The sequence below is a fragment of the Andrena cerasifolii genome, chromosome 6 (genome assembly GCF_050908995.1).
Source record: "Andrena cerasifolii isolate SP2316 chromosome 6, iyAndCera1_principal, whole genome shotgun sequence".
Lineage (NCBI taxonomy): Eukaryota > Metazoa > Arthropoda > Insecta > Hymenoptera > Andrenidae > Andrena > Andrena cerasifolii.
Window position 1 is genome coordinate 14441484 of NC_135123.1, and position 24178 is coordinate 14465661.

General features: G+C 38.5%; 4 protein-coding genes across 8 annotated transcripts; 2 read left to right on the plus strand and 2 right to left on the minus strand.

Moving 5' to 3' along the window:
- Nucleotides 1-60: 60 nt before the first annotated feature.
- LOC143370227 (tRNA methyltransferase 10 homolog A) lies at nucleotides 61-1573 on the plus strand. 3 transcript variants are annotated; one of them, XM_076815039.1, is made up of 5 exons: nucleotides 61-383; nucleotides 488-797; nucleotides 930-1076; nucleotides 1133-1238; nucleotides 1299-1573. In XM_076815039.1, exons 1-5 carry the CDS (start codon nucleotides 196-198, stop codon nucleotides 1544-1546), a joined length of 999 nt encoding a protein of 332 aa, XP_076671154.1. In that variant the 5' UTR covers nucleotides 61-195; the 3' UTR covers nucleotides 1547-1573. The 3 variants fall into 3 exon arrangements, with proteins under 3 accessions (XP_076671154.1, XP_076671155.1, XP_076671156.1); XM_076815040.1 differs by having other exon boundaries at nucleotides 1358-1573; XM_076815041.1 differs by having other exon boundaries at nucleotides 230-372.
- Nucleotides 1574-2816: 1243 nt separating this feature from the next.
- LOC143370226 (uncharacterized) lies at nucleotides 2817-6997 on the minus strand. The gene is made up of 7 exons (XM_076815038.1): nucleotides 6806-6997; nucleotides 6044-6362; nucleotides 4630-4755; nucleotides 4461-4557; nucleotides 4168-4318; nucleotides 3918-4046; nucleotides 2817-3768 (listed from the first exon to the last, which is right to left on the minus strand). Exons 2-7 carry the CDS (start codon nucleotides 6280-6282, stop codon nucleotides 3467-3469), a joined length of 1044 nt encoding a protein of 347 aa, XP_076671153.1. The 5' UTR covers nucleotides 6283-6362; nucleotides 6806-6997; the 3' UTR covers nucleotides 2817-3466.
- Nucleotides 6998-9092: 2095 nt separating this feature from the next.
- Mys (position-specific antigen beta subunit myospheroid) lies at nucleotides 9093-15307 on the minus strand. Its single transcript, XM_076815034.1, has 10 exons — nucleotides 15097-15307; nucleotides 13501-13666; nucleotides 13136-13436; nucleotides 12823-13051; nucleotides 12633-12717; nucleotides 11912-12559; nucleotides 11514-11825; nucleotides 11245-11445; nucleotides 10656-11159; nucleotides 9093-10588 (listed from the first exon to the last, which is right to left on the minus strand). Exons 2-10 carry the CDS (start codon nucleotides 13663-13665, stop codon nucleotides 10523-10525), a joined length of 2511 nt encoding a protein of 836 aa, XP_076671149.1. The 5' UTR covers nucleotide 13666; nucleotides 15097-15307; the 3' UTR covers nucleotides 9093-10522.
- A 735-nt stretch (nucleotides 15308-16042) lies between these two features.
- On the plus strand, nucleotides 16043-23753 carry LOC143370225 (ATP-dependent RNA helicase p62). Of its 3 annotated transcripts, none has more exons than XR_013085579.1 (8): nucleotides 16069-16102; nucleotides 16260-16355; nucleotides 17264-17305; nucleotides 17643-18668; nucleotides 18992-19170; nucleotides 19250-19309; nucleotides 20289-20724; nucleotides 22139-22279. XR_013085579.1 is itself a non-coding variant. In XM_076815035.1 (8 exons), coding segments are annotated over exons 2-8 (1644 nt in total). In that variant the 5' UTR covers nucleotides 16074-16102; nucleotides 16260-16353; the 3' UTR covers nucleotides 22589-23753. The 3 variants fall into 3 exon arrangements, 2 of the variants coding, with proteins under 2 accessions (XP_076671151.1, XP_076671150.1); XM_076815035.1 differs by lacking the exon at nucleotides 20289-20724 and adding an exon at nucleotides 22491-23753 and having other exon boundaries at nucleotides 16074-16102; nucleotides 22139-22375; XM_076815036.1 differs by lacking the exons at nucleotides 17264-17305; nucleotides 20289-20724 and adding an exon at nucleotides 22491-23753 and having other exon boundaries at nucleotides 16043-16102; nucleotides 22139-22375.
- Nucleotides 23754-24178: the final 425 nt, after the last annotated feature.

Here is a 24178-nt window from a genome sequence, read left to right on the forward strand (position 1 = left end):
TAAAGAAAGTACCACCACATTATATATTATAACATTTTAAAAATATGCTTGCAACTTTCGCGCCCAAATACATTAAAAAATTTATCGTGGCAATGCAACTCTACTTCAGCGGCATAGATAATAGTTCAGTAGTTATCAGTATTTAAGTATCTCGTAAACAGGAGTCTGTTATTTCCGTTTTTTTTTTATAAAAACATGGAGAATGGAAAAGATGCGAATACCATGGAGAAAGCAGAAGATGGTACGCAATGTTTAAAGGTTCGTGACGAAGAAATTTATCATAATGACGACGACAAGTTGGGATTAAGTGCAAGCTTAAGTAAACGTCAGATGAAAAGAGTGCAGAGAAGAGCAAAATGGTTGGAAGGAAAGGTTGAGAGAAGGTTCCTATTTCCTCAAATCTTTACTAAACATCCTTTACACAAATTCGACGATGGTCAGTTGGCAAGTCAGGTGTTAATGTAAATGCTTAAACTTGATTTTACAGAATGAGGGAACGAGAGAAAGTAAGACAAAAGAGAGCATTCGCCCGTGCAAACAACATAGACCTCGGCCCATCGAGGAAAGCATTAAAGAAAAGTACGATGGCAGATAGCGACTGTAAAGTTGGAGTGACTATTGATCTATCTTTCGACGATCTAATGATTGACAAAGATATTGGAAAGTTATCTAAGCAAATATTAAGATGTTACACTTTAAATAGAAGGGCCCTCGCGCCGATGCAATTTTCTCTTACTAGCTTCAATGGGAAATCAAGGGAAGATATGCAAAAGCATCTGGGCTACGAAAATTGGGATGTACGTCGTCATTTTTAATCTTCTTATCGCTTCATCAACCCGTTTGCTACGACGGAGTCTTCTAGACTATAACAATCCTTCTAAAATATAACTACCACAGTCTGCATTAACCAGGCAAAATACATTTCGTAGGTAAAATTTCACGAGGAATCATATTTGGATGTTTATCCGAAAGACAAACTTATATATCTGACTAGCGAGTCGCAGAACGTTATCAACCATCTGGAACATGATTGTGTGTATGTTATCGGTGGTCTTGTTGATCATAATAGTTGTAAGGTAAGCTAGCTCGCTCGATTCATATAAATTTTCTTATATAGCGCTTACAATTTTAGGGCCTCTGTCATAAAGTAGCTATACAAGCCGGAATAAGGCACGGCAGACTGCCTCTAGACAAATTCTTACAAATGAAAGCCAGGAAGGTTTTAACCATTGACCATGGTACGTCTTTAAACTTAAAGCCAACCCAAAGAATTCAAATAATGTGTAGAAATATTTCAGTGTTCGAAATTGTGCTTAGAATTAGCGAAGGGAAAACATGGCAGGAAGCATTCTTACAGGTATTACCAGAAAGAAAAAATGCTCAACCTATTTCATCATCGGGAGAGAAGGATACGTCAGGCGCCTGTAATGAAGAGGAAAATGCTTTAAGTATGAATGGTGAGCTAGAAGCAGAAGTGAATATTAATGAATACAGATGTCCATTAACTGATAATGAACTTGGAAATGTAGAAAATATATGTACATAATAAAAACGTTGCAGATAAAAAAGTAAATGTAATATTGCATTGTACATAATTTCGTAATAATATGACTCTTACATCTTTTGCCATTCTCCTATTGTTATCGTTTGATTATAATATGTACTCATCACACAATATGTTGCAAAGGAAACATACGTGTACATTGATCCATGTATACATATGTAATAATCTTACCAATAAATTACGCATAAATGCAAAATATATTAACGAGAAAACACGAGTTTTTGCTTCTAAATAGATTATGTATTGCGTGCACGTAAATATACGAGGGAATCTGAATGGAGTTACAGTGAAAATCGATAATCATTCGTAGAGTAAATGATTTAAATAAATTAACGATGTTTTATTCAAAATAATTATGACAGATTTACTTTAAACATGATATCTCTTATGCAGAATAAAAGTAGGAAGGTAAAACGCAAATTTCAATTACGTTCTCCGAATAATATTGATCAATTTTTCTCAAATTTTGCCCAGAAAATTCAAAAATATAGTTTCTGTATTTTTGTACTATTTACATACACATTTCACTTACATTGATTGCCTCAGGATTGTAAGAATAAGTTACAAATGCGTCACAAGTATAATAAAACAATATGGTTATTATGACTAGAGAATGATTATTTCCGATACTGATTAGACTAAAGATTTATGTTTATTTCTTAAGCCACCTAATTCTTTCGATAGACGCTTAATTCCTCCCGCAATTTGTAGCATTAATAATTCGTGCACATTGATCCTCTTTTTTTTATATAAATTATTAGAATAAGGTATTATATATAAAGTGAAATCAGAAATTTCTGCAAAATTTGGGTAAAACTGATAGAATAATATCTCGAAATTTAGTATAAATTTACGTACGTACGTACTATCATTAAGACTATATTTACATAAGCGGTATCATTTTTAATAGTGGCTTTACAGCAAAGAATTTTTAATCGACTTTGAAGTAATACTACTTCATAACTTTCGATTTGTTCTCTTAACAATAAATCATTGTCCAAGTTCATGTATTTTTTACAATTGTCGTAACCAATTCTTCTGATATAAGTTTTAGAATTCAGTTATGAGATCTCCGTAATTAATAAAGTATGTAGTTCTACTCCGTTTCGTACCTCAACATACTCGAGAGAATTAAACCACCATTCGTAGCTTCATTAGAACGTAAAATCACATCCGAGTATTTATGAAATATAAATTTATTTTTTGATAGATTCTCTTTCACACGTCACTTTTGCAATATGAAAAACAGAGCTGATGATGTGATAATTTTTATTCGTTTTTCTTTTACCTCATGTATAACGGATATCGTCGTTTCTAACTTCTTAATTATAATTTACAGATAAACATTTCCTATGTGTCATACATATAGACAAAACCATTTTCCTCCACGAAGGTCAAAGTAATATTTAAATTGACAAATGTTACTTGTTCAATCGATCCTCGTTTTTCCCACCCTTTTCACGACAATCGGGTTTTTGTGTATGCACCGAAAATTGCATAAGTCGAAAATAAAAGCAGGGGTGGTAGAATTTTTTTCTCGCGTATATGTAGAATTTCGTAAGTATACACCAAGCTAAGTAAACTACCGAGAAGCTATCATTTGCACAAAGTCAAAACATGTCTAGCTCTAATCGTTAAATTTTTTAAAGCTGTTAGGGGCTTAATAAAATACTTGGCATCTTTCGTCAAGAAACAAACGATCTTTTCGCAACAATACTGAAAAAAAATCCTCACGCATAGCTTCGCGGGAATATTCGTAGAATAAATTGGAACGGTTAGCTAAAATTCAATCGAAGCTATTATTTTACACAGATCATTGCTCAATTAAAATGTATTTAAATTTATCAATTGCCTTTAATTTTATTCTGCATAATAACTTCGCAGCTCGCGCGTCCGCAGCTCTCATGCGCCGTCTAAGTCATCGATCTCCTGACTGTCAATTATTTCGAATTCGCTACCACTCTCGTCACTATGGCTAATTGTAATTAATTTCCTTGATAGAGGGTCCAGTTCAAGATCAAGATCAAGTTCCGGCGTTTCTCTGTGGTACGACCCTTTCTGAAAATGACCACTTTGAAACTTAACACCGTCAACGTCAGTTTCTTCGGCACTGAGCTCTAATTCGGAGGCTTCTACGCCGTCAGTGCTTCCATCTTCGTGCGATGGCATTTTTAGAGCCATAAGATCTTCGTCGTCAAAGAATTCTGTAGTTAAAAGAAGTATTTATTTCATCGGTAAGTTCAATATACGTAGAAAAAGAAATGGCGAGCAATTTAGAGAGCATACTTCAAAATCACTTTTTGTAAACGAATGGAGTTTTAAATAAAAGATGCTAATACAATTAATGTCGTACCATTTTGAGCATCAGACAACACGCTAGTCGGCGTTGGAGATTGATCCCCTGATTCTCCTGCTCTAGTAAGAACCTGAAGATTGTCCTCGGTTACAGCTGGCAGAAATTCATCGATTTCGCTGTCCCATTCTACATAAAAAAAAGTTGTCAAATTAAACGTCAATCCCGACGTATTTTGCATGCCATTAATATTATTATTATATTGTTAACAAGCACAAGACCTTTTAGAGCTTTATGCGATATTAGTCACCTTTATGTGATATCATCTTGTTGGGTAGCTTTAATAATAATGCAGGTCCGAGTAAAATGCCCATACATATTGTATATGCGAGAAGTATACCATTTATAGTGCGACCAATGGTCCATAAACCAAAAGACAGAGAACATACAGCAGTGTAAAACTAAAACCATTTTTAATGTTAAGGATTAGCCTGACATTTGGAAATGATAAATATTGTACGTACGATGTAAAGAGAGATATGCATTAATAACGTTTAAACTGTTTATCCCTATTTAATGTACGATCAATCAATGAAACTTTACCACTCCTAGCTGCTCTCTTCTCAGCTGCTTCAGGCTGTGTATCGCAGATTTTACTTTTTTCTTTATCTTTTCGATTTGCTCCGATTTTGCGTACGACCTAGAAATATACATATCTCGGTCAGCCCGGAATCTCACAAGTACGAGAGTTAATCGAGCTTATAATACTTACGCAGCTGCATCTACAGCTCTGTTTTCTTTTCGCACCTGGGCTTCTAAAGTACTGTAGCAGAGGACTACGACCAGCGCAGCACTGCTGGCTGCGGCAAAGCCACGGACCTCAAGCACAATAATTCCCCTGGAAAGTGAATACATAAATTAATGGCATTATCGGTGATTTATATACCTCGTATTTTCTTTGGTCATTGAACAGCAATATTGTACAGTTTTTGATTAAACGATTTGTAGAATTAATGCAATAGCACTGTAAATTCAGAACGATTGAATGCAGAGCAAAAGTAAAAAATTATGGTTCTGGAATATTAATTTTGTTTAAGCTTGCATTATGTAAATAGTCAGAGAGGTCCTTGGAAGCGCCGATAATCGGGAATGATATCTAAACTTCCGAAGAAAATTATCTTAATTCTATCTTTCCTTATATGAGTAATAATATTCTGTGAAACGCGCGAATGAACGATTGGGCACTGAATGTATGATTGCCGTTGAATCAAGTATAACGGCGGAAAAAATATTTACGATGCATATCTTCTATGATATTCATTAGCGCGAGAATTTCATTCGTAAAAACGATAAGTAGTAACCGTTGCCGCGACAGGCCGATCGGTGCCGATCGGCAATTGCGCGGCGATTATACTTTTTAATTATCAATAACACGTACTGCCATCTAGAACAGCACTATGGGTCCGGTGGGAAAATACGCAGGGCAGGGAAGATGCAATTCATTCGACAAAGCGAGCACGAGTGTCACGAGTAAATGCAATCGCGGGGGAAAGGGACGACTCCGAAGTGTGTTGCTCGTAACCAGAGGAAACCCATCAATGACCGATTATACGTATCTCGAACTAATATGCCCGTAGTATGCGTAAATAGCGTCATGTGATTGACGTTCTTCATTCATTTATCGCGAAGGAAAAATGCACGAGTAAATGCCAAGGATCGCCGAGCGCACAAGCATCGATACTGTTATTTACAACCGACTGTCGGATGCCGAAACACACCACACATACACACACGCACACACGCGCGCGCTCGAACAAACCTTGACCCAGAAGGCGGATTACTCGTAAAGCGTTACAAGATCAGCTGGCTGGTGTCTCGCGGCGCCCTTTAAACGCACGGTTCTTATTTAAATCAGCGTAACAGCCTTCTACCATAAGAAAACACTGGCAAATCCCCCGCGACCGTCGAATTGTATAACAGAAAAAGCTATATGCACGATAATTGTCGATGTTCGAATCCCGCGGATAGTCGCTCCCGTCCGGACCCTTGGGTCGACATTTAAGCTGCAACGGGTATCCATTACACGGTGGACGAACGGTAATCGCGGAATATGATCGAACGTCGCGGATAAACGTTACAAAGCCTGGAATGACGCACAGTGGTGCCCACCGCAGGGCAGAACTCACCAAAACAGTATGTTGAACACGATGACGACGGAGATACTGTTCACGGAGTTCTCCCAAAGAAGGATACTCTCCAGAATGCCGCATAGCCGCCGCGATGCCTCGAAATTGCACCCGACATTCCGACACTGCTCGAGCTCGACGGCTTTCCGCTCGTCCTTCGCGGCCGCCTCGCTCGTATCAGGAGGTGTACCGTTTCTCATCCATCGGAAATAACATGCCACTCTCGATAACCGTTCCATGACAGTTCCAGGTCGGTGTTGTTGACTGCTTTTATCGTCCTAATTCTCGCTCTCCTTTGGCATGGTACACCCTCGGAAGACTGTGCGGGAGTATTTTTAGCGCGTGACAACGAGAGTAAGACTTTTGAGAACGAACGAGCGATCGCGGGGGTTTCTTCTGCTTTACCACCAACAACGAAGCAAGAAGGGGGGAGAGAGAGAGAGAGATAGATACGCGTGTACGCGGAGGGCTGGCAGAAGAGAGAAAAAATGAGCAGAAAGTGAGAGGGACGGAACGAAATATAAACGAAAGGACAGGGACTGAAGACTGCGACGAAGAGACTGACAAGGAACGAGCGATTAGAACGTTACGAGATAGACAGAGAGTGTGGAGCGCGCGCGCGCGTGCCTCAGTAGAGGGGAGGCGCACACGATGAAAAAAGAGAGGAAGGGAACGATACGAAATCACCGAGGGAGGGACGAAGAAGGGATTGTACACCCTCGCGTTATTTCGCGTTCGCCCTTGTGTCGATTTTGCGGATACCTTTCTTCCGAGTCGCCGGGCTTCTTTTGTCTCCTCTCGCGTTTTTTCTCGGCAGCACCAGCCGGTGTCCAGTTAACGTCGTGTCTTTTACCGTGTTACTGACGTAGCTGCGTACGCGCTCCAACGCTGTTCTACGTTCCCTGTCTCCGTCTATTCTGCAACACACGTGACGGCCGCGACACAAGACACCGTTCTACGGCGCACAACGTGCAATGGAACTGCGTAAATCCGGAAATTTTAGTCATCTTTCGCGATAGTAATCGAACGCCATGCCGTGTCTTACCGTGCACGATTTAAAATTAATTCTCTTAATTGTTATTCTCCCACTGCACGCTAAGGCAGCTACAATGTGAATATGTATTTAAATATTAGACACGGCACATCTCCATTGTCAACATTCATGTGTCGATATAGCAAATTGTCTACAGATGTCTCTAAGTTTCCATTTGTCACGGCTGACTTTGGTCCATTATTTGTTTCTTTTCTTTTAGATACTTATCTCTAATTCGGAACTCTTCTCTTTGATAACTTATTTTTTATCTCTTATTTGGTGAAACTGCTAGCGAACTACCCTTGACGAATGGGGGTACTATGCCCCTGATTTCTCTTCAATTGCAGCAACATTACATAATTTTACTCTTCTAATATAATTGAGAATTTTTAACAACCAACATTTGTGCGAAATATTTTCTCACATACCTATTCGAACTGACACAGTAGCAAATATTATGCACACGAATATTTAACTAAGTGTTTCACTTACATTTCGCGGAATCAAACGAAATAGTAGATGAATGCTTTTGTAATTTTTCAGGCGACTCGATAATTTGAATCCCCCCCCTCGCGGTCATGCGTCAGCATTTTTAACACTTGGCGGATCTATAGAGTGAAAGAACTATCATTTAAATATTGCGCGATCTTACATTAGCCTGGAATAGCATGCTTTTTACGATTCTTTTTGCGAAATGAGATATGGAATTCAATGAACCTGCAAGCAGGTAGAACGGTTCGCCTAACTGGCAGCGAAGCGAATTTGTTTTTCCCTTGTTGCCTTTCGAACGGCGTTACGCCGAACCGGTGATCGCGCATATGGTTGTTTTGTTAGTATACTAAAGCCTGTGCTCTACGGTCGTTACAGGTCGTTCTTTCATCATTTCATTCTACTTATCCCGCGAGGTCGAGGCAATTTCAGGTTTTCACTTTTACCATATCAGTAACGGTGCAAATGATCGAGTGCCCCGTCCCTGGAAATAGCCCAGTTTCTATATAAAGTCCTACTGCATACCTACGTATGTACTAGATTTTGCTGAACGCGCACAGTTGACCTGTACCATTAACAGATTACTGAACATTGCCGACTGCTTCGTTAAACTTTGGCAAAACGAATTTCAAATTCTGTCGCCAAAGGCAACGTAGAAATAACCGTTCTTTCCCGACATTTTTACCGACTCTTGATCGCATTGCAAAAGTCGCGACACGTACTCTTCATCTTCATACGAACCGATCATTGTCATTCGTTGGGTCTACGAATAACAGGAAGTTAACTCATTCTCGTACAACGTTATTTGCACTGAATCGATGCAAACAACGATCAACAATCTACATATTCGCTCGTGCGATGCATTACGTAACGTAGATTCACAGTGGTCTTTAGCAGCATCGAGCACCGCCAACAAAATTGATAATTTACTTTCGTCATTTGTATATAGGTTTTCTACCTGACACATCATCGTTGAAAAATAGTTAATTAGATTTGATTGCACGGAATTACGTACGCACACTACGTGCGCTCGGCTGCTTTGTCAATATGGCAGAGATATATTATTTCTCTATGCTTATCTTTTTATCATTTTTTTATCTAAAGACGCTAACAATCTCTTTGCAAAGATAAGATTGTATCAAATACCGTTGAATAAGGGTCTTTCATGTCGCGCAAAATTGTACTGTTTATCGTAAAATTCGTTCTGATCGTACGACCGAATTTGTATACAAATTGGTATCTTTATATCAACTCCATTGACAAATAAGTTGCCAACGTCGTATCTCGCGACGGAGAGTACATTGCTTCATATTAATCTTTACAAAGCAAATAGAACAGAAGAGCTTGTTTTTTTGCGACGTGATAGTCTGATTATATTGTATATTTATAGAAAAAAAAAGAAAATCAGATTTTACAATTAACGTTATTATTACTGTATATCGCTTTATTATTTATTTGCACAAAGTCTTTGTGTTCGATTTAGTTACTTTACATTTCTGCCGGAGTTGAGTAACATTAAGCTATGTGTCATATAAAGTGTACTTATATAGAAGTACAATAGTTTATTTGCGAGAACAAAGCTACAATAGTCAACGTATAAATGCGCACATAAAAATAAATACATTGTCAACGCGTGGTGATACAATGTTGCGAGTATTTGCATTGTTTTACGAGATGATGCGATAAGTTGATGGTTCGTTTGTCATTATCGATAACAAGATTTAAACAAAGTAGGCGATTCCGCGGAAATGCAAATTATTGTAGCCGAGATTCATTGTGAACAAAATTTAGTTGGACGTTGATTATATTTATTCCGAGAGCTTATTTTTAAACGTTTTAATACGAGTAAAATGTAAAAGTGTTGAATCACACGTCGTATTAATTACAATTAAAATGGATTAATATTATTACGAAAGTAGTGCGTTTTTTAATACATTCTGTATGTTGATTTAGCTCTCTTTCGAAGAGCTGCATTAATCTTTTGTTAAACGTATGCTTATTCGTATCGTATAGCGTAGATAATAGGCAATAAAATATTGCGGCCTCTTATCTACGTAATATTTGTGCAGATGTTTCCGAAGTGAAATTACTAAGGTTTTTAACAGTTGCAAAATGATCTATACCTATTACTATGCATACCGTTATTTTATACATTTATACAATTCCCTACATACATTTTCAAATCATTCTTTTTAAAATTTAAAATACATGTGAGAACAAGGAAGACACGAGAACAGAACAATTAAACATCATTCCTTAAAATACACATTTGCGTATAACGTTTTAGATCTTGCAATATCACAATATTCAGTGTGCCTTATTTGTATCTTTATCACCGAATATATTAATTATGAGAAATCCGAGTGGACATGTTATTTAAGAGAAGACATCCTCGCATTCCTGCATAACAATTCCAACAGAGCGGCTGAAACCCTCTAAGAGATTAATATTTCTAGTAAATTTCAGGGTAGAAAAAGATAATTAAAACATTATATAAACTTTCTTGTCGGGAGACAAAAGGCACTTGCATATAAAATTTATGCTAAAGTAGACTGTAAAAATCTTAGAACCGTTATTGTTAGCGCGTTTACGTGCAGATATTTATTTCTGCACCACAGCCCCCCCCCGTTATATAGAAATCATTATCCCTTGTATATAAATTACACTTACCATACATACGCGCATACTCATTCATAGCAGTCTAAGTTATATGGCAGTAATATAATATCTTGCTTAATGCATAGTTCGAGAAAATTTCATATTACATTAGATTCCATTAAATACTTACGAGTTACAGTGTTAAAAACTACCCTATTTACGGCTAAAGCTTCTTCTGCTGCATAATAAAGTTTCTCGTTTTCCATTTAAATATTTACCAATTTAAAATTTATATATAAAAAAGACATAATTTACTGCATTGTGGTTTTACTTCCTCTATCAAATCATTCTCGCAGTTCTCATTTCCCAGCGTATGTTGGATTTTTGAACGTCGAAGTGGCTTGCTTGTAGATCGGATTTTCTCCCTGTTTGAAGATACAATAAAGGACTTAGTAGCATGATTGTATCCGGCGAAAAAGAGAAGATGCTTACCGTATCCCATTTAGCCATCATCCTTTCCTTCTCAAATCTTGCGAACTCTCTCCTGTCGTGTATGGTCGTCAGTAGCTTCCACAGAAGTAGTAATGCAAGGCCGATCAAAACGATCGCTGCTATTACGCCTAATACTATGCCCAGCATATAGACTTGCGGCGGACACTCCCTTTCTTTCTGTGCTCGTACTTTCAGACAATTTGTCTCGTTATAATAATAAACGAAGTTGTATTTGCAATCGTCCTCGTCTATGCCGATGCATAGCTCTTCGTCTCTGTCGACGTCTCGTGTCACTGTGTCCACTGGTTCGGGAACGAATTCCTTACAGTTCCTCGCGCATTCTTCTTTATCAGAGAAGTTTCCAGTGCCATACATTTGGCACAGCACGCAGTTCTTCAACTCTTCGCAACGGCTCGGGCAAGTTGGACACTTGTTGCAATGCTTGCCAGAATATCGCATGTTGCCTTCTTCGTGGCAGATACATTCACCGCAAACACAATCTCCCTAAATGAAATGATTGGATATACTTAGAATCGCAAGAAAGGTTGCATTAAAATCGCGAGATACGACGAGCTTTTATATAACTCACGTGTCCTGAGCACAATATTCCATTCGTAGTTCCTGGCGCGATGCAAGTTTCGTTAGAGGACCTGCAATTGCAGGATGGTCCAGTCCATCCAGCATTACAGACGCATTGCCCGCATTCGCAAGTTCCATGATTCGAGCATAAGTAACCTTGATCTCGATCACACGAGAAGTTATCGCACTCGCAAAAGTGGCCTGATATGCTCTGGAAAGAATTCGGGGGTAACATTAAAAGCTCCAAAGCGACTTTAGCTTTAGCACGGGTATACTTACTTCTTCAGAATTCTCTCTTTCCTCGCATTCGCACTGACCACAAGCACACGTACCTCTTCCCGAACAATCTACCAAAGAAGTATTGTCAGGCCTGCAATATTGTAAATGTATATCGAATCCGGTCATTTCTTGATGGGGGCTACACTCGCAGCGTTTCCCAAAGAATCCATCGTAACATTCGCAAACGCCACATTTCAAAGTCCCCACACCATTGCACTCCTCTGATTTTCGCTCGTACATAGACCCTTCGCGTTCACACTCGCAGTCGCATAATATTTCCAAGTTTACTGTAAGCGTCTCGTTGATACCAACCTGAAGAACATTAACGCATCAACATATTAAAATACAATCCCGTTATTATGAAATGTGCGTGAAATATAAAATATTCCCATGCTTACTGGGTAAATATCAAATTTCTGATTCCATTCCGATCTATTTTCCGGGCAACTTGCGACCTCAATTTCTGCGATAAATTCGACCTTCGTCCCGACTTTCAGACCATCGCATTTCGAAGTTTCGATAAGCGGTCCTGCGCCCAAACACTTGGAGAAGTATTTCACCTTCACGGCGCTGCTGGCCGTATCTTTCATTTCAACGGAGCTTGAAATCGCGTCGTACTGTTCTCGAATCAATTCTACAACGTTGCTCGAGTCGTCCGACAATTTGCCAGCGAACGATCCTTCCACGTGTTTAGTCAGTCTTTTGTATACGTTTATTTGTTCCTCGGTGACAGCCCATATAACATTAATGGCGTTCTGTTTAACTTTCAAATTAATTTGAGAGATGCTTGGGTAGTCCTGCAAAGACGAGTGCGTGTAGAGCCCACCCCTGTCCAAGTGGCACTCGCCGTCGTTCGGCTTTACAATTCCACCCAGTTTGCCGTCGCCTGCGTAGTGGAAACCAGCATCTGTAGAAAATACCAACAGTCTACGAGCCTTCTCACGCCAGCCGATTTCTCCTCTGCATACTATAGCCTGCATTATCGCGTCAAATCCTCCCTCTGGCGCATCCAAGTTCCCAGACACCGAAGCATTTCGTACCAAGTTCTGCGGAAATAACGGGAATAAATAACAGCTTCTACAAAGAGATTGTTAGAACGTAAAGTTATTATCTACTCACTGCGAAATGACTAGTATCTTGGGATAGTGTCATAATATTTTTGTATCCGTAGGGTGCTGCACACCCATCGCATGGTTCTAGTAGCCTGGAATACAGAAATGGCTGTATTTCTTATAAATGCACACCTTGCGCGACGTGTAAAAGCATTATTATATGTTATACATTGACGAAACCTTTGTGGGAAACTTACGACTTTGGTATTGTATTAACATAAGGCATCACAACCTTATCAACGAAACTGCCGAAGCCTAACCGAAAGTTGCTCGTAATTTTGCTCATACTTTCTACTAAAAGCTGACCCAAGTCGGATAATTTTTTCTTGTCGTCTTCCATCGATTTACTGAGATCCATAAGATAATACAGATCAACTGGGTAGTCTTCTGCTTGTGAATAAGCAAAGGTCATTCTATGCGCCTCATCTAAAAATACAGATATTATTTAAGATCGGGGTTGCCATTTTTATTGAAATTATGCGGAAATAAATGGGGGCTGTAATGACTCACTTATTCGAAGTTTTAAATTAACTTCCTGCGGCCATATTTGCACAGCTTCTTGCCTTCTGCCGCTGCTGCTAATACTACTGCTACTTTCTCTATGCGACTGCGAGCTAGAGCTAGAGGAGCTAGAATTCATATACGAATATTCGTAACCACCAGCACCAACACTGGTATATCCACCTTTCGTTAAATTGCGATGTCTTGTCATACTGAAAACGTTGTCCGGATTCCATGTGTATTCCGTCGGACATGTTGCAAATATTTTGGTATTTATATTTGGTAGGAAGCACCGCTTTTCAGGAAATTTCTACGAGAAAGATAAAAATGTAAAATATTGTAAATTATTGCAAAATATTGGGATCTACACTTACTGGTGCAGCACACCAAGCACAATGAGGTGTTTGTATGCATTCATGACACGTCTGTTTGCTAATGCAAGGATTCATTCCTGTCAGTCTTTCCGGAGGCGGGTAATTCGCCTTTGCCAGCGATGATATAATCGCTATTGTAACGATCCATCCCAAGCTGCCAAACATTCTGCGCAGATAAACACAAATTGTAGTATAGAAAGTTCTATTTGAACAAAAAGCTCAAGAGTATTAAAGTAAAACTAAGTCTATGCCTAAAACTAAATTATAATACAGGGCTCTTCGTTTAAACTAAATCAATAACATGGATTACAAAAATACAAAAGACACTTTAATAAAGTAAATGGTGACGATTCAACTGATTCGTGCCACTCCTTTATTAAGCATCGGCATAATTATAGTGGCAAACGTTTTAGGGAAATAAGAATGTTTCCAGTAACTGTTGACTCATGAAATTCTTAAATAACATGCTTCCAATGGCTATTTTTACCTTCCAAGAAAAAATAGGTATTACATATGTGATGACTCGTCTTACATACAGTGCCTGTAGATAAATCTTACACACAACTGCAGATAACAGATATAAGGAAGTGGTAAAAACCTGTTCCTCCTCGTTTATTATGTGAATTCTGACAGTATTAAAGTAAAATGTTATTTTCTCTGCATATTCTCAAGATTAGATTTCGCTTCTCTTAAATAAAATGTACAGTTTTCTTTCAGGAGCATGATATTTAAATATTAGATACTCTTTATCGTTCAAGGGGATATAAGACAATTGGTAGTGAATACAAGTTGATACACAGAGGATGTATTGTTCGATACAATTGCTTGAAAGAGAAAAAAAACAAAGCATCCTTGATAATCCATAGATTGTATCACTGAGAAATTATTTTACACAATGTTTCTGTAGAAGCATCCTCCGCAGAAACAATGTGGCACGATTAATGTTTAAAATTGGGGCAAACTAGTAGCTTCGTTTATAAATACAGCGCACACTGAGAGGGAAACTATTCTTAAATGACTGAGTCAACCTGTCACGTTGTTTTAATATTTCGGATAGGATTTCGCATAAAACAATTGAATCGATTAATTTCACGGGTCACACTCCGAAAATATAACAGTTTCAATTCAGAATTTCGTTTACTAGAATATCGGATCGGTTTCGTGTTTATGTTAAACAGATATATATAGCTACGCAAGGGAGAATAAGATAAAGATAAGAAGAAGGGAAAAGGGACACTTAAAACGATGGAATTAAATTGTTTCCCAAGCGGAGGAATGAAATGCAATTGAGGCGCGGCTACGCGAGATCTCCCACGCTTTAATCCTCAAGCTGAGTAACATAGCGCTTATCGTCGCAACGAAAACAAATTCTCACTCGCGAAGTACCGAAAGGATTTCCAGGCGCACTTCAGGTGTGCCCGACACTCGTGAAATATGATTATCCGCGGCGTGAAACAGGCCGCTTATTCATTCATGACGATGCCGTCATCTTTATATTTACAAAGTGCTATCACTTTGCAAACGAAGGGAAAGTCGAAACGACGAAGAAAGAACGAACGAAAAGGCTGGGTCAGGCGAGAGATTTCGGACACTTACTTTTCGCTCTCAGAAGGTCCTTTTTTTCAATCTGCTATTAGAACATCACAGGTTTCATCGATGTTTTCTTGTTGCTTGAATTTGAATTACCATAAAAGGTAACCCATCAAACGCACGCACTCCACGGAACAACTGCAGCACAGAACCGCGGTTCGACCAGGTTGGACTCGCACAGACCCCCCAAGACCCCCTGATCAACTCTGATTGACTCTGATTGGACGCACCGCCACTGACTAACCTCAAAAGATAGAGGCGCGACACCGCAGACCGGGCGAGACGAAACTGCGCCTCTAGCGCCGCGAGTGTACGTTCTGCGAACTATCTTTCGGGACGTCCAAGTGGCGGAAAAATTTGAACGCCAGTAAGAAGGAAGCCTTCGAAGATAAATGGTTTTCAATCGCACTTAAGCTGCGTTTCATATTTCATAAGTTAAAATATTGAACTCGAAAGGTGGATCTAAAGAAACGTAAAGGACTAAACTAAGTATTAGTGAATGAAGTAGAAGGAAATGCTGATCAAAATAATAATTGCATATAATGAGTTATTATCCGAAGAGTACACAATCATTATACATAGAGGATATGTTCATTTCTTAAATTGAATTAATTATTCAAGCAAATAGAATTATTTACGATTAGAATCTGCAGAATTAAGTACCATTTTCAACGAGCTACCACCAACGGTTGATATTGCAAAACCGGAAGTGCAATTTTCGATAGTCTAAGAACTTAAAACAATGCATACAGAAAATGTACTTGAAAATGCGTATGTCTGATTAGTGCTTCAACAAAATATAAACGTGACAAACAATATACATGGTATTGTGCAAAGTCGTACGTGCTTACTTGCTTAATGAAAATCAATACCTGCATAATCTGCGCAGAGAACGGAAATGGCGGCGTTAGAGCCCCTCTGCGCATCCCCACTTTTGAATATCTTTGAAGGATATATGTCTCACATCCGGGTTCATGGTAAATCGTTCTTTCTGTCCCTGGAAGCGGCTCTGGTAAGATGTTTGTTCGCTACTTGTACAATTCTCTTTTTTATTTCAAATAATTGTTTCCGCATTGTATGCCGCACCGCTTCTGATTATCGCATTATTCTTTTTTTACTCGTTTGCCGGATTCGTCGAGCGTGTTTAATGATTGTAAATTTAATTTTAGATATCTTTGCCGCTTGTCGAGTCAATCAAGTACAACACAACTCGTTGAAACAGCAATTTAATCGGGGACTGAAAGGCCATCGCCGGTATCAAACATGTGAGTAGAATTCTCCTTTCAAAGTATGACGTGAAACTTCTATCGCTATTAAGATCTAGCTTTTATCAGCGCGTCATGGCAGTTCTCACGTTTCTTACAAAGATCTATCGTGGTCGGCCATTACGCGAATATCTGCAATGCGTCGCTATTACTCATTTCCTCTATCGCGTCCTTGAAAAATTGATCGATGTACTATTATGCAATTTTTTCTTTCTGCTTGAATATCTGTTTTAAAACATGTATAAACTATTCTGCATTATGTATTTATGAAAATTGGAGATTTAAACTCTTGTACAAATAACTGTTGGAAATTATTATGTAAAGACACTTCCAGAAACGGTTATTAAAAATTGAAATAATCAATGGACAGAAGATTCCTATAAATATAACATATATTTAATACAATATATATATATATAAATATATATATATATTATGTACAAAGATCCAAGTTAATACATCAGCTTTATAGGAATTGGAACCATTAAAGATATTGCTGTAAAAAGATGCTTTGAATATGTAACTGTTGTTTGTCAGCCACGTAACGCATTCAACATCAGAACTACGATCAGAAGCAATGTGCTTGCTAATCTTGATTTTTTGCAAATATCAGCAGTTCTTACGAAACTGCTTCGAGAACAGGATACAATATCATGTATACTTTTAATCTACATGATCCCACTGACTTTTATGACGTTCAATAAAAGTAATTCTACATTCGAATAGGCAATTTTGCATACATGTAATCACACATAAGATCTTTGTAATTAGACTTGAAAACTAAATTGGTCATGATTACTAATAGCTTGCCTAAAAACAATTTCTCAGACTGTTAGTAAGCAAAACTGCGTGGCTTTAGTCTAATATTGACAAATTAATGCTACATTAGTATGATATTGATATTAAAGGTTACGACAAGTAGTTGGTGCCTTTGGATCTCTCAGACTTAGGTTTGTATTCAAGCAGTAACATATTACCTTAACATATCAACGTAAACCAAGAATTGAATTCGGCGAAGTTCTTCTTGACAATTTTCATAAAAATATAATTGGAATTATACTTTTGAAAATTAACCTCTCATTTTGGCATGCCTCCATTTTGTATATCGATGGAGCATGAATGCTTGTGGGAGGGAAACTGAAATGTGAACATGCCTTCGGAATCCACACCACTCTGTCTGGAGCCGACTCTCTATGTTCACTACATTTACACAGAAACATTCCAATGTACCTTCCATCCCTGTAAGACCTATCGCCCCTGACAGTGTCTCGACGTCTTCTTTTCTAGGACTTACGGAGCTATGTCTAACAGTTACCACAATGGAAGTTACCGAGGTGGGAAGGTGCAGAGGAACAGATATGGGACTAACAGCATGAGTAACGGCGGCGGTGGTGGCGGGCGGTTCGGGAACCGCAATAGCAAAAATTCTACGGGCAGTGCTGGTACTAACTTGAGGAAACCGAATTGGAGCTTCGAGAATCTGAAACCGTTCAAGAAGGATTTCTACATACCGCACCCTAATGTCCAAGCTCGTCATCCACGGGAAGTGGACTTGTTCAGGCAGGAGAACCAAATTACATTGAAAGGAGACAAAGTTCCTAATCCGATTCAGCATTTCGAGGAAGGAAATTTCCCGGACTACGTGATGCAGGGTATTAGAAAGCAAGGATTCAGTGAGCCGACAGCTATTCAAGCTCAAGGATGGCCGATCGCGATGTCCGGCCATAACATGGTCGGGATAGCGCAGACTGGGTCTGGGAAGACTTTGGGATACATACTGCCCGCCATAGTGCATATTAACAGCCAGCAACCTCTGAACCGCGGCGATGGACCAATAGCTCTAATTCTAGCTCCAACTAGAGAACTGGCGCAACAAATTCAAAGCGTCGCTCAGGATTTTGGTTCCTTGTCTTACGTGAGAAACACTTGCATCTTCGGTGGCGCACCGAAGGGGGGTCAAGCTCGCGATTTAGAACGAGGAGTCGAAATCTGCATCGCTACGCCTGGACGACTGATCGATTTCCTGGAGCGCGGCACAACAAATTTACGCAGATGCACCTACTTGGTTCTGGACGAAGCCGACAGGATGCTAGACATGGGTTTCGAACCCCAGATTAGAAAAATTATCGAACAGATCAGGCCGGATAGGCAGGTTCTTATGTGGTCCGCAACTTGGCCGAAGGAAGTTAGGAATCTCGCGGAGGAGTATCTCACAAATTACACACAATTGAACATTGGATCGTTAACGTTAGCAGCTAATCACAACATCCTTCAAATCGTTGACGTCTGCCAAGAGCACGAGAAAGAAACAAAGTATGTATTACGCGTTTAATATCGACGCGCGTCACGAAAAGTAGCAACGTTTCATTTTTTTCTACATGCAGTTGTCCGTGAGAAAAAATGAAACGTGCTACTCTTCGTAACGCGTGACGATATCTGTTATATAGTTTGAATATTCTCTCTTGAGTCCAACATACTCTGCATTTTATTTATTGTGATGATATCGGTATATGATAATTTATGATCTCATATAAGATTTTTCCTCTAAGAAGAACTGACCCCTATTTATTCACCTCGTAAATACTCTCTTCGCCTAACACGCTCGATTTACAACACGTGTTCCTCGTGAATTTCAGGTTAGGAACTCTTCTACAGGAGATTGGTAATGTTAACGAAGACGGTGGGAAGACCATAATTTTTGTAGAGACAAAGAAAAAGGTGGAGAATATCACCAGAAATATTCGTCGCTATGGATGGCCTGCCGTGTGCATGCATGGTGACAAATCGCAACAGGAAAGAGATCACGTTCTTAGAGGTATATTTATATTATTCCTCTGGCGCGATAGTACTTCATTGCCTCGTATATTAATCCGTAAAATTGTGTTCAATTGCAGAATTTAGGAACAACCGAGGTTCGATTCTCGTAGCAACGGACGTTGCTGCTCGTGGATTGGGTATGTAATATAATTTTTTTTTCTGTTCTTTTAAAGATGTTAGACTTTCAAGAATGCATTGACCTTTAGATAGATAAATTGCATTTGCGAAAATCTACACTTGTTTAGAAAGGGGTAGGGTAAAGTGGCGATGTAGCACAGACTGGTTATATGAAGGTGATGCCTCACTATTTTTAGAATAAAAGCTCCGGATATTATTAAGTGATCTACCATTGTGATTAAGATTTAGAGGAACACAAGCATCATTATGATATTTCACCAGAGTATGTCGCAATACTCTGTAGTATTTGGTATCGAGCAAATAGGATGCGTATAAAGTGATACAAAAGGATAACGTTGAGCCAAAAATGTTCGTAATACACATTCTCAACCTTTACATAAGCTTAGAGCACTAAATAGACGGCATTAGTTAGCTGGTACAATTATATGTTTTTTTATTACTTTCTTTATTTGTATCACTTGTGCCCCGACACAGACTTTCTTTGCAATCATAATTACATTTCCATGTTTTCAATAGCACATAGGTATTGAATATATTCGTTGAAACTATAGTGCTTTATAATAGGACAATGAAACAGGATTCAAATAACGGGTGTAAATTCTTGCAACAGGGTTTCATGGTTTCTTTTCATTATTAATCGAGAGCGTCGAGTTTCTTTTGCGTCTCAGATTGTCTGTACGTTTATTGAATTCTCTACTCTGTGACATTAGGTATGTTAAATAGATTTAGAATCGTTTCCTCTTTTTTTCTCTCTTTCTTTTTTTTCGTTATCTGTTTTAAGTGCCTTACCAGCGGTTCATTCAAAATTCACTAATGCAATCTATTTTATTCGAAAGGGATAAGAAAGTGTTTGAATTCGGTGCGCTTGTGTTAAAGAATTGAGAGCAAACAGACATTGGAATACAGGAGAGTCGTATTAGCAATAAGTGTGGGCATCTTATAATTTATGTTAATCAGTCTGGTTGTCCTTTGTTTCAGAGGCACATGGTGCACAAATTGTGTTGAGTGTGCGATGAAAAACGATCGTTCGATAAAGAAAAAATAAACATGGCTCACTCACTGTACGTGCGCAATTCTGTTTTGCACATAATATTGTACTTAATGTGCCTCTGTGCTCAGCCTGTGTACCACGAAAAAGTAGTAGAGTGGTGCGCGGGTGATGCCGCTATCGCGCTGGTTGGTTGTGAGATAAGACCGTGGTTTGCATTTTGGAAACAACCGTCACACTTCATAGCCAATGCTCAGCCGGTGTGTTCAGAGACAACAATCTCTATTGATTTTGCTACTATCGCTACTCGCTGGTGTGTGATGCTTAGGACACGACATTGCGATGTGAACTTGCATTCAAGAATAGCACACCCCCCGGGGCGCTCTGTATGCAGTCACATGGAATGCAATGTTCAGCCGTAACAGGGTTTGTATTTAATTATTATGCAGCTAACTTACATTCATATGCATTTAACTTCTACCCTTGAGTGGGGAGATCGAATATGCGCATTGCATAAAGTCGTCCGCACGGCGTATGGAGCGAATATATCAATTTAAGCAATACGAGCAGGAAACACCGACTGCCAGCGGTAGCATTAAAACAGATAGACACGGACTTGTAGAATTAATTTGAGAGAACAGATAGAAACGGTAGACACTGAAACCGGTATTGCGAAAGAGAAGCCACAGGTTGGTGTTCATAAACGAAGAAATTTTCTCAAACAAGCTTCCTCGTTTACTGGACGAGAACCATAATTTGTGTTTAACTTGTAAAACGAAGGTTTCATTGTCATTCGATCCTGAGTGGAAGTTACAGAAACATTAAAAGGGTTTACGACAGATGCATGTATTAGGGACAAGCATTATCCTTCTCTAAATCGTGCAATTATATTCCAAATGATATGCACACACTATTCGCTCTGCAACCAGCGAACGACTTGCGACAATTCTCTCGCTGCTTAAGAGACTTACATCAAAATCGATGTATATTTTAAAACATTCTTCGTATGTTTCTAACATTTAGAAGTGAAAGTTAGGGCAATACAGTTTCTAATAGTTTTAACAATAGCGTTTAACCTTTATCATACAAATGTTGCATACTTAATACAGGATTGTTTCTTCCATTAATGAATTCACAATTACATGTGCATACTCTTCGTTAAATAAACCAAACTAATTCGTTGATTAAAGTCTGTTACTTGTGACACTAAAGAAATTTGTGCGTTAAAGGTTACATTTGTAATAGTTTCTCTACTATCAGTTTAACTATAGATACCTTAAATGCATTTAAAATATTCAGTTCTTCATAATCTACTGCCAAAAAATCTGCTAGATGTTTGCATCGAAGAACCAAGCATAGGGAAAATTAATACATGCCATGAGAACGGAATCAGAATCACAGAATGAGAGAAAAAAAGATGTCCGTGTGTCTCCGTCACTTTCTTTGATACTCGCAGACAATCTATATTTAACGTGATAGTATGGTTTAGTGTATGATTATAGGCTTAGCTGCATATATGTATATTTCGGGCTGAACGACCAAGATATGAACATGAAAACTGAAAATTTTTTCCATTTCCGAAGTAATATTGCACTTTTCTTTACAACTGTTGGTAGAATATATAGCTGACGAGAACGAGAGCGTATGCGTTTTAATCTCAACACCGACGAGAACCCCCCCAAAAGAATTTTGTTTCTTGTTTATTTAACACAGTATTATACGCATTATCAAGAAATTAGTATTTTTTGTTGAGCGTAACAATGCATAAAACTATATCTAGATTTTAAAAGCATTTAATCCCCTGTAATAGCGTCGCGTTCTAACAATACCGTTTCTTTAGATGTCGACGATGTAAAGTACGTGATCAACTTCGATTATCCGTCGTCGTCCGAAGACTACATCCATAGGATTGGTAGAACGGGCCGTTCGAACAGTACAGGAACGAGTTACGCGTTCTTTACACCACAGAATGGTCGACAAGCGAAAGATCTAATAAATGTACTTAAGGAAGCCAACCAAGTAGTCAATCCAAAGCTTTCGGAGCTCGCAGAGCGAAGTGGAAACTACGGTGGCCGAAGTAGGTATCCCTAATCAGCGATAGCATAGGAAACGCATAGAGAAATCTTTAAACAGTGTTTCCAGATGCTCATGTTTTATGGGAATGAATGTAAATGTTAATGTGATATTTGCAGATCGTTGGGGCTATGGTAACCGTGGAAGAGAAAACGTTTTCTCGGGGACTCACAAACGATTCGACGCCGGAAGGAGTTACAGTTATAATTCTAGTTGATCTGTTACGACATCCGATCACATTTCTAACTAAGTAATCCTCTTGGAGACCTAAAATTTCTTACAATTTTTTTTCTCTTTTTTTTCTCTCTTTTATTTAAAATCAGCGTTTAGGAAAAGTATCTCCATGCAGGTTACGCCGCTACGACAGTTATGTGCTCGGTTAACTTCTCCTTTTTTACGTTATTTTTATTTATGATCGTATTGTTTTAGTTCGTAGTAGTACAAAATTCAGAAAGAGATCACATACACAAGAAACATGTTGGTGAATTCCTTATACAATGTTTTATTGTAGTTCTATTTCTGTTCACCCATTGAGGCGCGCATAAAGGAGTAAGTGGACAGCTTAGAAGTATTAAGTGCGGGAAGTGGTTAATGCTAGGCAATTCGTGACAATCTCGTGGTGAAATTTCATTCTAAAAGGATTTTTATATAACGCCCCCGTTTTACTAGGGATTTGCTGCAATGGCCAGTTTTAATTTTATGGATCTCCGAGTTCACTGAGAACGATCATAAACAAAGTAAAATATGTATAGTTACTTTTGGTTCGCGGACCCTTTGCGCGTCTCAGAAGTAGGAGCTCAATAACTTTGTGAGTTCATAGTAACTGCATCAGTATTCATTCCAATTGTTTGATACGACCAACTTTTGCTTTGTGTCATACAATGAAGTTGTTTCGTTCGTCTAAGAAATGAGAGAACGCACTGAATGTTAAATGACTGTGAAGCTACACTTTTCTTACATGAATATCTTACTTCTATTTATATCGCCGGTGCGGAATAGCCCGGGTCGAACCATACGAGAAATATAAATCTCGGACAACTCGATTCCCTTCAGTAAGATTACCAATGTATAAAATTGTAGTTTGACTGAAACTTTCCATCGATCTGACGGATTATCGAAAACCGCCATGACATTTGAATCAGCGTTCTAAATTTAAATAATTTTCGTTAATTCTGTACTTTCTAACCGTTTAAAGCACTTTAAAGAAAAAAAAAATTATTGCACGTCAATGTACAACATTTTCTTCAGTTTTCGATAATAAACTAAGGACAAAACGTACTGTTCCTGATGTTATTCGCCGTATAAATGTAACACCCCACCTAATGAATGCAAACAATTCTGTACTTCGTATTTCAAATTGAAAAATAAACAGTAAAAAACCATGTATGCCTAGCATTTAAGAAACCTGACCCTCTGCGAATAACGATGCGACGTTTACTCTAGTTATATCCAAGAGGAAAAGTAGTAGCAAAGTTCGAACTAGCTTATATTTTCATATTTAATTCAAAAAGTGCATAAAACACTACGGGTAAACTTTTACTCGGGGAAACCTTTTTTTACGCCGGAAATTTATTTTTGTTCAAAAGCTCGTGTCCAATAACGTATAAATATTAATTTTGTTAGGAATCAATCCCTTGTTAAGTTATTTAGTGAAATAGACTCCGTTATTTTTATATATATACTAACCCTCTTCTTACTTTTCCCTTAGAGCATATGCTCTATACTTTTCCTGGGAAAAAAACATTTCAGGTTACGCCTGAACTCACATCGATTCGCTACCATGCTTTACGCGCTCGCGAGCGATAAT

Bases quoted from the DNA above. Each gene is read 5' to 3' on its own strand.
- LOC143370225 (XM_076815035.1), top strand. The intron at 17,306-17,642 runs GTTTGTATTCAA...CTTCTTTTCTAG, and splicing joins TTTGGATCTCTCAGACTTAG to GACTTACGGAGCTATGTCTA. The intron at 19,171-19,249 runs GTATATTTATAT...GTTCAATTGCAG, and splicing joins AAGAGATCACGTTCTTAGAG to AATTTAGGAACAACCGAGGT.
- Mys (XM_076815034.1), bottom strand. From the start codon at position 13,665: ATGTTTGGCAGCTTGGGATGGATCGTTACAATAGCGATTATATCATCG. The intron at 11,160-11,244 runs GTGAGTTATATA...CATTTCATTTAG, and splicing joins GAATATTGTGCTCAGGACAC to GGAGATTGTGTTTGCGGTGA. The intron at 10,589-10,655 runs GTAAGCATCTTC...ATCTTCAAACAG, and splicing joins TGATGGCTAAATGGGATACG to GGAGAAAATCCGATCTACAA.
- LOC143370227 (XM_076815039.1), top strand. From the start codon at position 196: ATGGAGAATGGAAAAGATGCGAATACCATGGAGAAAGCAGAAGATGGT. The intron at 798-929 runs GTACGTCGTCAT...TACATTTCGTAG, and splicing joins TGGGCTACGAAAATTGGGAT to GTAAAATTTCACGAGGAATC. The intron at 1,239-1,298 runs GTACGTCTTTAA...GAAATATTTCAG, and splicing joins GGTTTTAACCATTGACCATG to TGTTCGAAATTGTGCTTAGA.
- LOC143370226 (XM_076815038.1), bottom strand. From the start codon at position 6,282: ATGGAACGGTTATCGAGAGTGGCATGTTATTTCCGATGGATGAGAAAC. The intron at 4,319-4,460 runs GTAAAGTTTCAT...AAATGGTTTTAG, and splicing joins GAAGAGAGCAGCTAGGAGTG to TTTTACACTGCTGTATGTTC. The intron at 3,769-3,917 runs GTACGACATTAA...TTTTAACTACAG, and splicing joins GTTGTCTGATGCTCAAAATG to AATTCTTTGACGACGAAGAT.